This window comes from Malurus melanocephalus, unplaced genomic scaffold (genome assembly GCF_030028575.1).
Source record: "Malurus melanocephalus ecotype Western Australia unplaced genomic scaffold, MMel_1.1 scaffold_193, whole genome shotgun sequence".
In the NCBI taxonomy this organism is placed as follows: Eukaryota; Metazoa; Chordata; class Aves; order Passeriformes; family Maluridae; genus Malurus; species Malurus melanocephalus.
The window spans coordinates 826,592-841,080 of record NW_026623425.1 but is presented as its reverse complement, the minus strand read 5'-3'; the positions used below and the strand labels follow the sequence as shown (position 1 = coordinate 841,080).

The following is a 14,489-nucleotide window of genomic DNA, read 5'->3' as shown; positions in this document are numbered from 1 at the left end:
CAGCCCTGGGCTGTTTTTCCCTTTCCTCTGCACAGCCTCCCCTCCCAGGCTCAAGGAGGGCACGGGTGAAGTGGAACAGGGAGTGGGGCTGTTTGGCCTGAGCCTGTCCTGGTGGGAGTTTGAGCCCAGCTCTGGGTTGCTGTTCTGGRTGGGGAGGTGATGGATTTGGCTCTGTAGGAGGTGGCTGTGCTGGTTGTGAGGTTCCCACTGAGGTTTCCTCTTTCTTGGGGTTTTCTGCAGRATCTGCCTGGTCCCTCATGCCTCGAGTGGAGCAAAGGGATGGAATTTGCATTTGTTTTTGAGCTGCAGCAAATCCAGCAAAGCAGATGATTGTTCCAGCTGTACTTTTGGGTTCAGTTTAACTTTTTTTCTCTCTTCTCTCCCCTTTTCCCCTGCAGCATCCGGCAGTACGAGCTGGTGGTGCACACAGACGTGAACATGAACAAAGTGTACACGGGGGAGATGGGCCGACTCAAGAGCTACGAGAACCAGAAGCCGTGAGTGCCAAATCCCCTGGGCAGGGTACACGGGGCAGGTCCTGGCTGATGGTCATTCCTGCAGCACAGCAGGTCTCTGCCCAGGAGAAATGGGCTTAGATCTCCACTGAGGCTCTGAGATTCCCCAATTAATGAACCATTCGTGGTGAGGAGATGGCCATGGCTGTGGTYACCTGTGCTGTTGGGCTGGTGCATCCACAGCACCTGTCCTGAGCCTTTCCTTGCCTGGGGTGGCCAGTGCAGGGTGGCTCCTGGCAGTGTAGCTGGAGGCAGATGAGCTTTAAAAATTAATTCCASCCTGAAATACTGCTTGGAGATGTGACAGTCGCTCCAATCCACTTCTGTGTCACGTGGCCTTAATGGGACAGAARCTGTTGACTGCTGGGCTGTGCTTAGAAGGAAAAGGATCTGTTTTCTGTGCCGTTGTGGGGAGCAGTAGGATCATGATCTGTTTTCTGTGCAAGTGTGGGGAGCAGCAGGATCATAATTTGGGTGGTGCTGKGGTGCAGTGTGCTTTGGAACAAAACCAAATCACAGAGCCTGCTCTGGAGGCAGAGGGAAGGTACCTGGATATGTGGAACTCCATGAGCCTGCAGGAGAGTAAACAGAGGGCCTTTTTTCTCTTTCCTTGCAGCCCCTTTGATGCCAAGAACCCCTTCCTGGCTCAGGTCACGGAGAACCGCAAGCTGAACGAGGGTGGAGAGCGACACTTGATGCACCTGGAGCTGGATATCTCCAATTCCAAAATCAGGTAATTCCCTGGGGGAAGCTGCTCCTGTGTTTTGTCAGAAGAAAAGAACAAGGATGTGGCACTGGCCTCATCCAACACCTCAGAAGGGAACCTTGCTCCTTAACACCTCCCCTCTGGGCTTCTGTCCCATGTACCCCCTGTCAGAACTTGCTCCCAGCTCTTGCACTGCTTTGGGCCCATCCCATCCCACCCCACATCCCTGTCCCATCTGAGCAGTCCCAGTTACAAGAATTCTCTAGGAGTCACTCAATAAATGTGAGGGCAGATGAGCTGTGGGAGAGGGGAGAGCTGAAGATTGCTCTTGCCTGTGTTTGCCTGGCTTAGTTGTACCAGCACAGGGGAGAAAAAAGCCCTATTGCCAAAACCTTCCTACTGGTTTAAATTCCTTGAATCGTTAGGAAGTTGTGAATCCAGGTGTCATAACAGCTGCAGAGGTTTTGAGGAGCTTTGCTCTGTTCTGCCCTTGGTGGAACTCTGGCAATCTGCTGTTAACCTTGGAGGTCTTGTAAAAACSGAGATTCTTGAAACCATTATCCCACAATGTCACTGCCAGTGTCACTGCTGGCTCTGTGGATCCCTGATGGTGCAGGTGCTTGTGCAGCAGCTCAGATCTCAGTGTTTTGCTGCTGCCTCTTGCACCCTCTCTTTTCCGGGCTGAGCTGCTGCTCAGGAGGAGGTGCAGGTGTTGCACGTGCTCTGCTCTCTGCCAGGTACGAGTCCGGGGACCACGTGGCCGTGTACCCAGCCAACGACTCCTCCCTGGTGAACCAGATTGGTGAGATCCTGGGCACGGATCTGGACACTGTCATGTCCCTAAACAACTTGGATGGTGAGTATGAATGATCCCTGAGGGCCAGCAGGTCTCCTCCAGCTGTGCCCTCTGTCCTTCACCCTCAGGTCCTGTCTCCTCCAGGCTGACAGATGTCCCACAGCCACTCACTCTTAGTGCTGTGCTGTTACAGCAGGGACTCGGAGCCTGCTTGCTGAGAGCAGCTGAAGTGGGTCAGTTGTGAAATGTGCTTAGTGAGCCCATTCAACAACAAATTATGTAACAGCACACTCCTAATTATGGAGCATCAGCCCACCAGAGCATCCCTCAGCAGCCCTGGAGCTCCACAGGGGCCCCAAATGTGTGAGATCTTATTCAGTCCTGGGAGGAGGCACAGGCTTGGGGACTGAACTGCCAGGAGGGARCACTTGAGCTGATCCAAAGAGCTCTTCCTGAGCAGCCTCGGGTATGAGGGAGATGGCAGCTGCTGCCCACTGCACTCCTGGAGCAGCACAGCCAGYCCTGAGGCATCAGATGTGCTGCCCAGAAGCCTGAGAGAGCTCCTGTTTCTAGAGAGGAAGTGGATTTAAAGCASYGCTGGAGCCTGTGGGCCCCTGTGCRGTGTCCTGTGCTGTCATTCCTGCCCCGTATGGACCTCTCAAGGCTGAGCAGAACAGCTCCAGGCTTGACTGCTGGCACAGCTGTGCATGGCTGACAGAGCCAAAGACACTTCTGAGGCCAGATCTGATGGAGGTGTGAGTGCCTGAGGCCAAATTAGCCATGGAGGGCAGCCCTCCTGCATGGCCTGGGGTTTGCTGGACTTTGTGCATGGACATCTCGGGGCAGGGAGTCCTCTTGGGCAACTCAGGGTGTGTTTTGTGCTGCCAAACTGTCAGGCAGCTTCTGTGAAACACAGAATGGACTACAGGGAGATGGAACTGCGTGGGGTGGGAGGTGGAGCTGGGGCTGCTCTCTCCTCTCTGAAGCCCTCTGCTCTGTCTCCTGCCCTCACCGTGTGTCGCAGCTGGCATGAAACCTCTTCATGTTTCCATTATGAGGTGGATGATTTTTCATTTTTCTTTCTGTCCCACTTCTCCAGAGGAATCCAACAAGAAGCACCCCTTCCCCTGCCCCACATCCTACCGGACAGCSCTGACCTATTACCTGGACATCACCAACCCTCCCCGCACCAACGTCCTGTACGAGCTGGCCCAGTACGCCACGGACACCGGCGAGCAGGAGCGCCTCCGCAAAATGGCCTCATCTGCCGCCGAGGGCAAGGTGGGAGCTGAGCTGGGCTGAGCTGGGGGATCCCCAAAGGGCACCCAGAGAGCTGAGGGGGTGTTTCCAGCCGTGTGGTTGGGGTGGCTCTCACGCCTGTGCCCTCTGTGCCCGCAGGCGCTGTACCTGAGCTGGGTGGTGGAGGCTCGCAGGAACATCCTGGCCATCCTGCAGGACATGCCCTCCCTGCGGCCCCCCATCGACCACCTGTGCGAGCTGCTGCCCCGCCTGCAGGCCCGCTACTACTCCATCGCCTCCTCCTCCAAGGTGGGTGTGCTTCCAGCAGGGAATGGGGCTGTGGAGGGGCTGCTTCAGCTGGGGGCTGGGCATGGGGGACTCCTCCTGGAGCTGTGAGAGGGGCAGATTGAGTTATCCCAGCTCCCACAGGCTCTGGAGAATCCCACACTGCAGCCAGTGGGATACCCCACACTGATAACACCACACTGTTCCTCTTTGCCCATTTGCCTGGCACGGTGACGTTTTAGGGGCTGGTTAAAATTTGCTCTTTGTTCCTGAAGCCCTGAGGTTGTTGGCAGCCTCCAGGGAAGCTCAGTGGTCCTGCCATGAGTTGAGGACAGGACAGAAGCCCCACGAGGGGCAYGCAGGGAGGAATATCCCAATGTTAACATGAGATTAAACTTCTCCCCATCCCTGAGCACAAGGGACTGAGCTGTGGGGTCACCAGGGTGCCTCTCTGCCCGGTGCCAACGCCCCTTCCCCRCAGGTTCACCCCAATGCCATCCACATCTGTGCCGTGACGGTGGAGTACGAGACCAAGACKGGCCGCCTGAACAAAGGGGTGGCCACCAGCTGGCTCAAGGGCAAGGTGCCTGACCAGAACGGGAGCAGCTCCCTGGTGCCCATGTACGTCCGCAAGTCGCAGTTCCGGCTGCCCTTCAAGCCCAGCACGCCCGTGATCATGATCGGGCCGGGCACTGGCGTCGCCCCATTCATGGGCTTCATCCAGGAGCGTGCCTGGCTGAAGCAGCAAGGTGAGTGCCCAGGAGCTCCCCTGGGGTTGGAGCTGGGCTCTGTGGGGCCAGGGGGTGCCTCCAGGGTGCAGCTTTGAGCTCCTGTTGCTGGTGGGCCCAACCAGAAGCAGCGTGATGGGGCAGGGTGAACAGTAACTGGGTGGTTGTGCCCACACAAGGGTGCTTTGTCCTTCTCACAGCCACGGAGGATGTTTGGGGGCGGACAGATCAGGAAGTTCCCTGACCTCTGCCACCACCACGTCTCCAAAAAATTACAGCCAAGTCACTCAGACCCATTTCTAAAACTTGTGGTGCTTCTGGGAACTGGTCCTGAGCTTCCCCTTATAACCTGAAGCCATCATGCAGCCCTGCGAGCCCAGGGGAGGGGAGGCACAGCTCAGGGGGCTGCTGGGGGTGGCAGGACAAGGGGAGGGGACAGCGCTGGGGACTGGCAGGACCCAGCTGACAGGGGCTGTGYGACCCTGCAGGCAAAGAGGTGGGTGAGACGGTGCTTTACTACGGCTGCCGCCGCGAGCGCGAGGACTACCTGTACCGGGAGGAGCTGGCCCGCTTCCAGAAGGARGGAGTCCTCACCCAGCTCCACGTGGCCTTCTCCAGGGACCAGGCTGAGAAGGTACCACACCATTCCCCCTGGATGGTGTTCCTGCTGCCCACCATTGCTCCCATGGCAGGCAGGAGCACCCAGCACTGCCCATCTCCCAGAGTCAAGAGCTCAGCCTTGGCTCCCCTCCCTCTCTGCAGTGGTGTGGGGGCTCTGCTCCTCTCCTCTCTCCTCACTCCCACCTCATTTCCTGCCAGGTTTAYGTCCAGCACTTGCTGAAGAAGAACAAGGAGAACATCTGGAAGCTGCTTAACGAGGGCATGGCTCACATCTATGTGTGTGGGTAGGTCTGGGGCAGGATAGGGATTTGGAGACGAAGTTCTGTTCTCAGGGAAATGAGCGTGACTCAGTTTCCCCAGCTGTGCATTACAAGCTCTGGGAGGGTTCAGAGGAGGGCAGAGGGGTGGGGTGAGCAAACCCTCTGTCCGGGGTGGGAGGTGACAGATGGGGCTCTGTGGCTCTGTTGTGGCCTTGTCTCACCTGCCCTCCCCCTTGGCAGYGACGCCCGGAACATGGCCCGGGACGTGCAGAACACCTTCTACGAGATTGTGTCAGAGTTCGGCAACATGAGCCAGCCCCAGGCCGTGGACTATGTAAAGAAACTGATGACAAAGGGCCGCTACTCGCTGGATGTGTGGAGCTAAGAGCGGGGCTGGCAGGGCCGGGGAGAGGACAGGTCCCCTGGGCAGTGCCTGCTCAGCCGCTGCTGCGGGGGGTGACAGTGGCGTCCCCAGCCCACGCTACCCCGGTGTCGCTCCCAACCCTTCCCGGCCTCGGCAGCCCCTCGGGGCGGGCTGTGCTCCCAGGGGCTGGAAGGGCTTGAGAGGGGCAGGGGGGTAGCCCAGGCTGCTGCCCGGGAGCTGCAGTGCCACCCCAGSGTGCCCCCTGTGGCACCAGCGTTTRCCTTGAGGCTGGGGACATCAGGGACACAGCTGCTGTGGGGCAGACGGGACGGACACTGCCAGCGAGCTCTGGGGACCTTCCCCAMACACGAGGTGCTGCCTTATCCCCGGGGGCTGAGCCCCCCCTGGCCTGCAGGGACAGCACAGGGCTGGAGGGGCTCTGCCTCCCTGCTGCCACCCCTGTTTGCCCATCTCTGGGATGTGGGGCTGGCTCTGGGCACMGAGCTGTCCCGTGGCCCCACCAGCATCCCCTCCATTCCTGCTGCCYGCCCTGGCTCCAGCAGCAGCGGGAAGGGGGTGGCTCCTCTCCCCTCGGGAATTCACCCGGTTTGGGAGGCGGGGTCTYAGCCCTTAGGGCCCTACTTGCTCCCCGGCCAGCCCCTCCCTCACGCCGCTTACGGTCGTTTTTTAAATACTGTTTTTATTTGAACATCTTTGTGATTTAAGCAAAAAAAAAAAAAAAAAAAGCCCGAACAAAAAAAACCCCAGACTTTCAGACTGTCCAATGATTGTAAATTATTTAAATACATTTGCCCTTGGAATAAAAATACTGTGTCTGGAGTTTGCTTCCTGCATTCTCTCTGCTCAGCCAGAGGGAAGAGGGAGGCAGGAGGAGCGGTGGATGGTAACTGGGAGGAAATTTGGGGGTGTGGTGAGAAATGTGTGGAAATTTTGGGGTGTAGCTCTGGGTTTAGGCTGAGCTGGGGGCAGCCCCTGCCCTCRGTGCTGGGCTCGGGGAGGGGAGGGATGGCACTGGGGGGCTCTGGACAGGGGTGCAGCTGTGCTCAACCTGCTCTTTGGTTCTTCCAGAGCTCCCAGTGCTGGTACCGCTGGTACAGGGAGGCTTTTCCCTCCCTGCAGGGACACTGAGGTCCTGCTGCACTCCCTTGCGTGGCCACAGCTCTGGCCACAACCTGTGCAGGCTGGGGTGCCACGGGAAGGAGCCCACAGAGCCCCACCCTGCACCCTAGGCTGGTGGATGGACACAGGGAGATGATTTTTCATAGAATCATGGAATCATTTAGGCTGGAAAACCTTTCCAAGTCAAAGCCTTAACCCAGCACTGCCACACCCACCGTTCAAGTGCCAAATCTTTATGGCTTTTAAAAAAAATCCCTGCAGGGATGGTGACTCCACAGTTCCCCTGGGCAGCCTCTGTCAGGGCTGGACAACCCTTTCTGTGAAGATATTTTCCTGAACATCCAACCTAAACCGCCCCTGGTGCACCTTAAGGCCGCTTCCTCTGGTCCTATTGTGACAATTGCCCTATTGACGCCCCACCTCCACCTTCCTTTTGGGGAGGTTTTGTCAGGACCCACTTCCTGATGAAGCAGAGCCACAGAGCAGAGTGTGGGAGCTATTCCCAGACTGTCCCGGTGCCCCGGGGCAGCTCCTTCCCTTTATTTTCACACGGGCACYCTCTGGGGACACCAGCCCAGGGTGCTGCTTGTTCCCACCCCTCCTCTGCCCCAGCTCCCCCTCCCCTGGGGATTGAAGGCGAGGGAGGAGCTGGAGCACACCTGGAACCCAGGGCTGTGCTCAGCCCCAGCTGCCTTTGGAGTGACCAGGCTGCCCCAGGGCCTTCATCCCACAGGGGCAGCCCTGGGTGCAGGGCTGGGGGGGATGGGGAGCCTCGAGCAGCCCCAGAGCTGTGGGAGGCCATCCCTGGACACTGCCTCRTCCCCGTGGGGTGGGGAGCAGCAGCCAGAGCATATCCCAGTACAAAGGGGAGCTGCTGTCCTGGGCATCCCGCTCTTTGGGTGGGGAAGGGGGCCAGGACAGGATGCAGGGTGCTCCTGACTCCAGGTGAGTGACCACAGCACGGGTCCAGCCCCGTGGGGAGCACATGGACTGTCCAGGAGCGGGCCCCAAGCTCCGTCCCACACCCTCCAGGGAATGGGATGAGACACCAGAGTCCGGACGGAATTGATGAGATGGGAATAGGGAATGGAGCCGGGGGGGATAAACAGTCCAGGCCCCCACATTGCCCCAATTCAATTCTCCTTCGTGTCCTTGTTCTTGTTCTGAATCTTCTGGTGGACCACGCGGAGGGTGGTGAAGAAGTTCCCCAGGAAGAGGATGAAGAAGGGGAGGCCGCACATGAGGACCTGTGGGAGGAGAGGCAGGGGTCAGCAGGAGGAGCCTGCCCKGGGGATCCCCCTGCCCCGGCATTCCCGGGAGCCTCCTCACCTGCCACTCCTTGCACTCGGGGTGCTGGAGCATGCGGAACAGGGTGATGGCGTTGTAGAGCTGCCAGAACTGCAAGAGAGAGGAGATTGAGGGCAGTCGCTGCTTTCAGAGATTCAGCCCCAGACTGACRCTAACCCAGCTGCTCCCTCTGAGTGCAAACCCCACACCGACCTCATGTGAGGGCACTGAAACCCCACCCACATTTAGGGCCAGAGGGCTCATCCCTGGAGGATCCCAGCTGGGATATTCCCCAGTTCGTGCCACAGGGCTGGGGAGAAGCCTTGGACCAGCCTTTGGCCATTGGCCTCGGGGATTTGACTGAGGAAGGACTCGATCCTTCATAGCAGCAGCTCAGAGCTGGAGCTCAGGAGGGCTTTGGATGGYTCTCACCAAAACCCCTCTGCACCTGAGCACTGGGCAGAACCACCTCAGCTCCTCCCCACGTCACCTCCCCAGCTCTGGAGGCGGTGGGTGCTCGGGAGGAAAAGGCTCAGCATTTGCTGGATGCATTTCCCTGCCCCTGGCATCCCATATCGGAGCTGCCTGTGGGGACTCTGATGTCCAGACCCTCAAGTACAGGCAGGAATGTTCTCACATGAGGCTCTGGGCTTGTACAAGGACTGCTGCACACTCACCTGCCCAAAGAAGAGGAAGGGAAGCAGGAAGGTGAGGCCTCTCCACATCCARGACTGGAAGCCCTCTGTAAAGGATGAAGGTTGGTGTGAGCACCCAAAATGGGAGCAGGGAGACGATGGAGCCCAGGGTGGGCAGGGAGGCTCAATGCCCACCCTGGGCCTGGCTGGGAAGGTCCTGCCATTCCAGCCTCCCTGAACTCGCACTGGGGACAGGGCAGGGGCTCCTAATCCAACAGGGGGCTCTGAGGCCCTCAGCTCCTGCCCTCAGTGTCACAGGGGCCGGGGGAGGTGACAGCCCACAGCGCCTGGGCTGTTAGGGGATGTTCATGTCTGAAGGAGCTTCCTGGGGAAAGCCTGGATGCCCAGAAGTCACATCACTGCCACCTCACATCCTGAGGGAACCAGCTAACGGCTGATGCTCCCAGGAGAGCAGGAGGAGGGGGACAGTCACCTGCTGCCCCCCAGGAGATAATCCTCAGAGTTCTGGTTTGATTTGTAGCTTTTACTGTTCCTGCCACCGATAAAAGTGACCTCAAAGCAAAGTGTCACTGCTAYCTGTAGCAGAACCCACAGCTCCCAGTGAGCTGAGCACTGGTCTGGAGCTGGGAGGAGACTGCTGGCAGCCTGGGGCAACCAGCAAGGGGACATCCCCCTATCCCACTCACCCACGGTCAGATCCATGTTGTGCCTCTCTCCCAGCGCTCGCAGCCGGTACAAGCAGCCGCTCTGGTAGTAGTACTGCAGGAACTGCACAAAGCCTGTGAGGAGAGCGTGGCTGCTGTCAGCAGCTGCTCAGGGATCACTTCCCAGCCTTGGCATCGTCCCACAAAGGCCACCCGAGGCCAMGGGAACAGCCAAACCAGCTGAGAGCCGTGAGCAGCTCCAGAGCTCTGCAGGCGCTCTCAGCACCTGCGGCTCAGCCCCTGCCCCAGCACTTACTCTGGTACATGGAGAAGGAGAGGAACTGGTTCCTGAACATCTGGTACATGAGCCCATCTGGCCTGTGGAGAGATGGTGCTGGCTGGGGCACGTGGGGCTGGGAGGGGACAGCCAGCCCTGCCTGTCCCACAGCCCCTGTGGCCCCTTGGCCRGGGCTGCCCASAGCCCAGGCAGCTCCCCAGGGGACAGGGGACACACGCTTACCATGTCAGCATGACACCTGAGAGGAAGGTGGAGATGTAGTGATGGAGAACCCACCAGCCTTTGATTCTGGAGGGCAGACACAGAGAAGGGGTGTCAGGTTTGGGGCGTGAATCCAGAGCCAAAGGCACCCCAGGAGAGGGGAACAGCCCAGCCACAGCCCCACCACAGCTCCTAGAGCTGGTTAGGAAATGGTCCTCGGAGCAGGACCGGGGACCTCGGGGCTGGGCAGCACCAYGGCCCTTCCAGCTCCACCTTCCTGCGCCGCCCCCACACGGGAGGTTCCTCCTGCCCTGCTCCCGCAGCTGTCAACACGCCCTGAGTAGGAGGGAGCTGCTCCCTGGGRCGGGTCCCAGCTMCCCCAGCCCCTGCCCRGCCCCTCCCCGAGCCCGGCACTCACTTGGAGCCGTTGTTGATCAGGATGCTCTCACGGATGGTGAGGGTGCAGTAGTACCACACCAGCAGGAAGTTAAAGACGGCGTCTGTCACCCTGGGTCACACAGAGCAGGCTGTGAAGGTGTGTGCTGGGGACACGGTGACACCCCCGAGGGCAGGGAGTCCCCTCCCCASCACCCATCGAGGCCACAGCAGCCACAAAGGCCACCCCACCTCCAGGACAGTGTCCAGATGCTTTATCAGGATCTCCTGTCCAGCTCTGGACCTTCCAGGGTGGGAGAGAAGGACAAGGGGAGGAGATCTCTGCTCAGCATCTGAGCCAGACTCACCTGGAGTTGAARAGGAACCGACAGGAGGAGGAGACAATGAGTAGGATGATGGTGAGGTAGAGCTTGAACTTCTCGTACTCATCTTTGTATGCAAACCTGCAGGAAACACAAGGACAGTCTTGGAGCAGTGACTGTTGGAAGTTTTGGGTCCTCCCATCCCACTTGGCTGGATCAAAGCGATGTTCTCTTGGGAAAAACCTCGCCTTGGGGGCATTTCTGAGAGCAGAGCACATCAGGCTGCTTCCACACAGCTGGAACAGTTTTGAGCATCACAAAACACCCCACCCCTGTGGGGAAGATGAGCAGACTGGGATCTGCACAGGTCTCCAAGGGGAGGACTGGGGAACAGAGGGAGAGGGGACACAGRCTCCAGGCTGGGCACCTCTGGCATCATGAGGGCTCTCATGGGCCCAAAGCAATTTTTGGTGTTTTTCCAAGGGAAGAAGAGGGGATTTTCCACTGCCTGTCTCTCTTGGAAGTCCCTGACACAGTGGGAACATCGACCTGGCTTCAGTGGAGGATCCTATTAACTTGTGGGAGCTAACGATCCATCCCAGCCCAGTGGCAGGAATGTAAGGAGAGCCAAGGATTTGGCTGATTCTTGGGAAATGATGCAGAAAACAGCTCGGGAAGGGAATCTCCACCAGGTGAGCCGAGCCAGCCCCACTGTTCCTGGTGCCAAGGGGATCCCAAGCCAGGAAAAGCAGAGGTGCAGCAAGGAGGGGCCGTACTTGGCCTGTTTGCTGAGCAGCGTCACGTTCACGTTGCCGAGCACCAGACTCAGGTACAACCTGCAGAGAGAGCAGAGTGTTAGGATGGGGACTGTCCCCTCTCTGCCACCAGTGGGGCCAGGGATGAGCCCCCAGCTGCCTCCACTCAGAGCTACCTGGCACAAATCCCCTCCCATGGGCAGAGGGATGGGTGGGGGAGCACACACCCCACCTCCCACAGGCMCCGGGGTGTTTGCCAGGCTTCCCCCTGTGCACAAACACTGTCCAAGGGTGGGTGAAGGCCATGAGCAGGCAGAGCAGTGAGGGGCACGAGAGCAGCACTGTTGGCTCCTGCCCAGGTGTCCTGGGGGAGCCCAAGCGGAGCAGCACAGCTGTGACACTGCCAGAAGCAGGGTGACAGGGGCTCTTCTGCCTCCAGGGATGAGGAGGGTGGCCCYGGTGTCCCACCCAGAGCTGAGGTGCCTCTCACCCGTTCTTCTTTGGCAGGTAGGCYTCCATCTCAAAGAAAACGTTCTGCCTCTCTTTAATCAGGCTCTGGGTCTCTTGGATGGACACGGTCTGCTCGGGAGTGGCCTCGGTTTTGCATCTGGGGAGGAAGAACAGGCACTGGCATCAGGAGAGCCTCTGCAACATGATCAGCACGTGCTGGCACTCCACAGGTGACYGACTCGGGCAAGGACACCCCAAGGACAGGGAAGGTGGATGGGAGGCAAGCCCACAACTCCATCAGCAGGGTGAGCTCCTCTGTCAGGCTGACATGTTGCTCAAGGAGGCAGGAATGGGAGCAAGGCGARGCCAGAAGGGTCTCTCACCCTCAGGATGGATGGCGAGAGCTTGGTGCAGGAGGGGGGCAGTTCGTGATACCTGCAAATCCCTTGCAAGCTCTGAACTGCAAACAGGGCAGAGGAAAGGAGGCTGGGGAAGATCAGCCTCCCCACAGCACACTTGAGACACGAGGTGAGTTTGACAGCCCYGTCCTTGCTGCTCTCCCCTCCTGTGCTGTCACAGAGCACTGACTCACCTTTTGAGGGCGAGCGACAGCTCCTTCAGCCGCTTCTTCTGCCGAGCAATGGAGCTGGAGATGCCATCCTGGAGCTTGGTCAGCTCCTCGAGTTTCTGCTTGTACAGCTTGTGGTTATCCTGGGAAGGAGAGACCAGCATGCATTAGAGCTGCCTGCCCMGACACCCCTGTCCTTGGGCACTCTRTGATGCTTCTGTTAAAACAGAAATCCTTCACTTCCCCTGTGCAGCTGGTGGGTGAGAGGAGGGGTGACCACAGAAGGCCAGGTGTGTYTGGGGACAGCCTGCAGCCAGCCCTGCTTCCATGGGGATGCCCATCCCCAATCCCAGGCAGGATGTTCCCATGTTTGGGACGCCAATGACTGCACATAGCAGATGGGAAATACTTGGGAATAAATGCTGTCTGGGCCAGGATACAACTGTGAGCTGGAACAGTGGCGCTGAGTGTTGGGGCAGRACTCATTGTCAGTCTCCAGGTCTCCCAACCCCTATCTGTGGCTTTGGGCTCTACCTAAGCACCCCTGGAAGCTGGAAGGAGCCTGTCAGTGAGCTGGACAARGAGGACAGAGTCCCAGCAGGGCTGSAGCCAAGAGCCCGGTAACCCAACCGCACCTGGATAAGGCTGGATGCATTTCTCCACTATATTTAGTAAGGAAAGGGGAGAGCTGCTGGATCAATGCTGCTGCTTGTCCAGGTCAGCTGGAAAACGGCCTCACCTCAGCACTTCCAGCAGGGAATTACACRCTGCTCACAGCAACCCTTGGACTAGACCTTGGCACACACAAGTTTTAACCTCTGTAGCTCTTATCGGCCACTTGATCACCAGATCTTAAAGTTGCTCCCAGAGGAGAAAGGTGAAACCGAGAGCAGAGGGAAAACTCCCTCTGGTGACAAGCAGGGTCAAGGAGGGAATGAATCCCAGAAAGTCCCAACTCCACAGCAGTGATTTATACCCCTGATTAATCCCAGGACATTCCCTGCTTGACCATCAAGCTTTCCTGCTGCCATCTACAGTCACCTCCTTCTGACTCTGGAGTTAACTCCGAGCAAGTGGCTTTTGTGACAAGTTCTTCAGCCGTGCCAGCATCTAAGCACCACGCTCGGTGACAGCCTGGATCAGGAGCCACCYCGGGAGGAGGTTTCCAAAGGGAAGGGCCGGCGCTGTGTGGCTGCACACAGGGTTCGAAATGGGAGACCCGGGACATCCACGCAACCCCTATGGAGCAAGAGGAGGTTTCTCAAAGCCTCCCTTGCCCCAGATCTGGGCACAGCAGCGACGTGTCCGCAACAACATCCGCTTCACCCCGCTGCCGGTGGGGGAAGGAGGGGGAAAGGGAACGGGTGCAGCTGCAGCCGAGTGACCTGAGCAGCAGCAGGAGATGGTTGGCCAACCTTTCCCTTGGGTGACCCCTGTGTGAGCTGAACCCTGCCCACTCCTTCCCCGGCAGGCAGCGCCCTGGGGATTACACAAAGCAGGTGGAAGCACCTCTGACACCAGTCACCTTCCTGGCACGGAGCCCCCGGCCAGCCCCGGCGGTGACAGGGTACGGAGAGGCAGGCAGTCGGGACAAGGCGCCTGGCCGAAGTGTGCCCGGGTTCCCGGAGCTCGGCTCGCCGGCCGGGTTCCCAGCGGGGTTGGCTGGCTCCGGGCTGTCCCAAGCTGGGCTCAGAGGAGCGATAAGGAGTGAGACGGCATCTGCGCACCTCGTCCGGCCATGCCACGCCAGGCAGTGCCGGTCCCCGCTCCCAGCCTTGGAAAACCGGGAGATCCGAGGTCTCCACGCCACGTCCACGGCGGGCTGGGGCATCRGAGTGGRGCACCCCGCTCTTACCGAGCACCGYGCCCCGGCACAGCCTGGCACCCCTGTCCTGCTCCGAAACGCTTTGCCCCGAGGCACAAGGCTCATAGCCGATGGCTGACACACCCACGGGAAAGCGCCTGGACTCCAGAGTGGCAAGCCTGGCTGTCCGCGGTACCCGCCGGGGATGCTGCGGGGCACCCGCGGGGCATCCCCCACCCCCGGCGCCGGTAACCCCGGCGTGCCCCGCTCGGCCGGGCGGTCCCTCGGCCCCTGCCCGGGAGTAGCCCGGGCCTGGTGGTACCTGGATGCGCTGGTAGCCGTCCTGCAGCTCCTCCCACTCGCGCAGACACTCGGCGACCGAGACGCCGCAGGCCATGGCGGCGATGGCGGCGGCGGCGACCGGCCCGGCCCGGCCCGCGGCGACGGGCGGCGCTGGGGCCACGCCCCCTTCCG

The 14,489-nt window shown here is 59.5% G+C and overlaps 2 protein-coding genes across 3 annotated transcripts in view; one reads left to right on the top strand and one right to left on the bottom strand.

The window, feature by feature from the left end:
• The window catches only part of LOC130577751 (NADPH--cytochrome P450 reductase), a 26,434-nt gene extending 20,093 nt beyond the window's left edge, over positions 1-6,341 (top strand). For both annotated transcript variants that reach the window (XM_057373325.1, XM_057373326.1), the window contains exons 8-16: positions 399-497; positions 1,132-1,248; positions 1,959-2,077; positions 3,117-3,298; positions 3,416-3,565; positions 4,023-4,290; positions 4,758-4,903; positions 5,089-5,174; positions 5,391-6,341. In XM_057373325.1, the coding sequence (XP_057229308.1) occupies positions 399-497; positions 1,132-1,248; positions 1,959-2,077; positions 3,117-3,298; positions 3,416-3,565; positions 4,023-4,290; positions 4,758-4,903; positions 5,089-5,174; positions 5,391-5,535 (1,312 nt within the window). In that variant the 3' untranslated portion in view covers positions 5,536-6,341. The remainder of the gene's footprint in view (positions 1-398; positions 498-1,131; positions 1,249-1,958; positions 2,078-3,116; positions 3,299-3,415; positions 3,566-4,022; positions 4,291-4,757; positions 4,904-5,088; positions 5,175-5,390) is intronic.
• Positions 6,342-7,720: 1,379 nt separating this feature from the next.
• Positions 7,721-14,482, bottom strand: TMEM120A (transmembrane protein 120A). The gene is made up of 12 exons (XM_057373327.1): positions 14,338-14,482; positions 12,236-12,354; positions 11,684-11,800; positions 11,215-11,274; positions 10,484-10,579; positions 10,159-10,248; positions 9,762-9,827; positions 9,558-9,619; positions 9,284-9,376; positions 8,619-8,683; positions 7,984-8,052; positions 7,721-7,901 (listed from the first exon to the last, which is right to left on the bottom strand). The coding sequence occupies exons 1-12, from the start codon at positions 14,410-14,412 to the stop codon at positions 7,788-7,790; spliced, it is 1,026 nt and encodes a 341-aa protein (XP_057229310.1). The 5' UTR covers positions 14,413-14,482; the 3' UTR covers positions 7,721-7,787.
• Between the last annotated feature and the right edge of the window lie 7 nt (positions 14,483-14,489).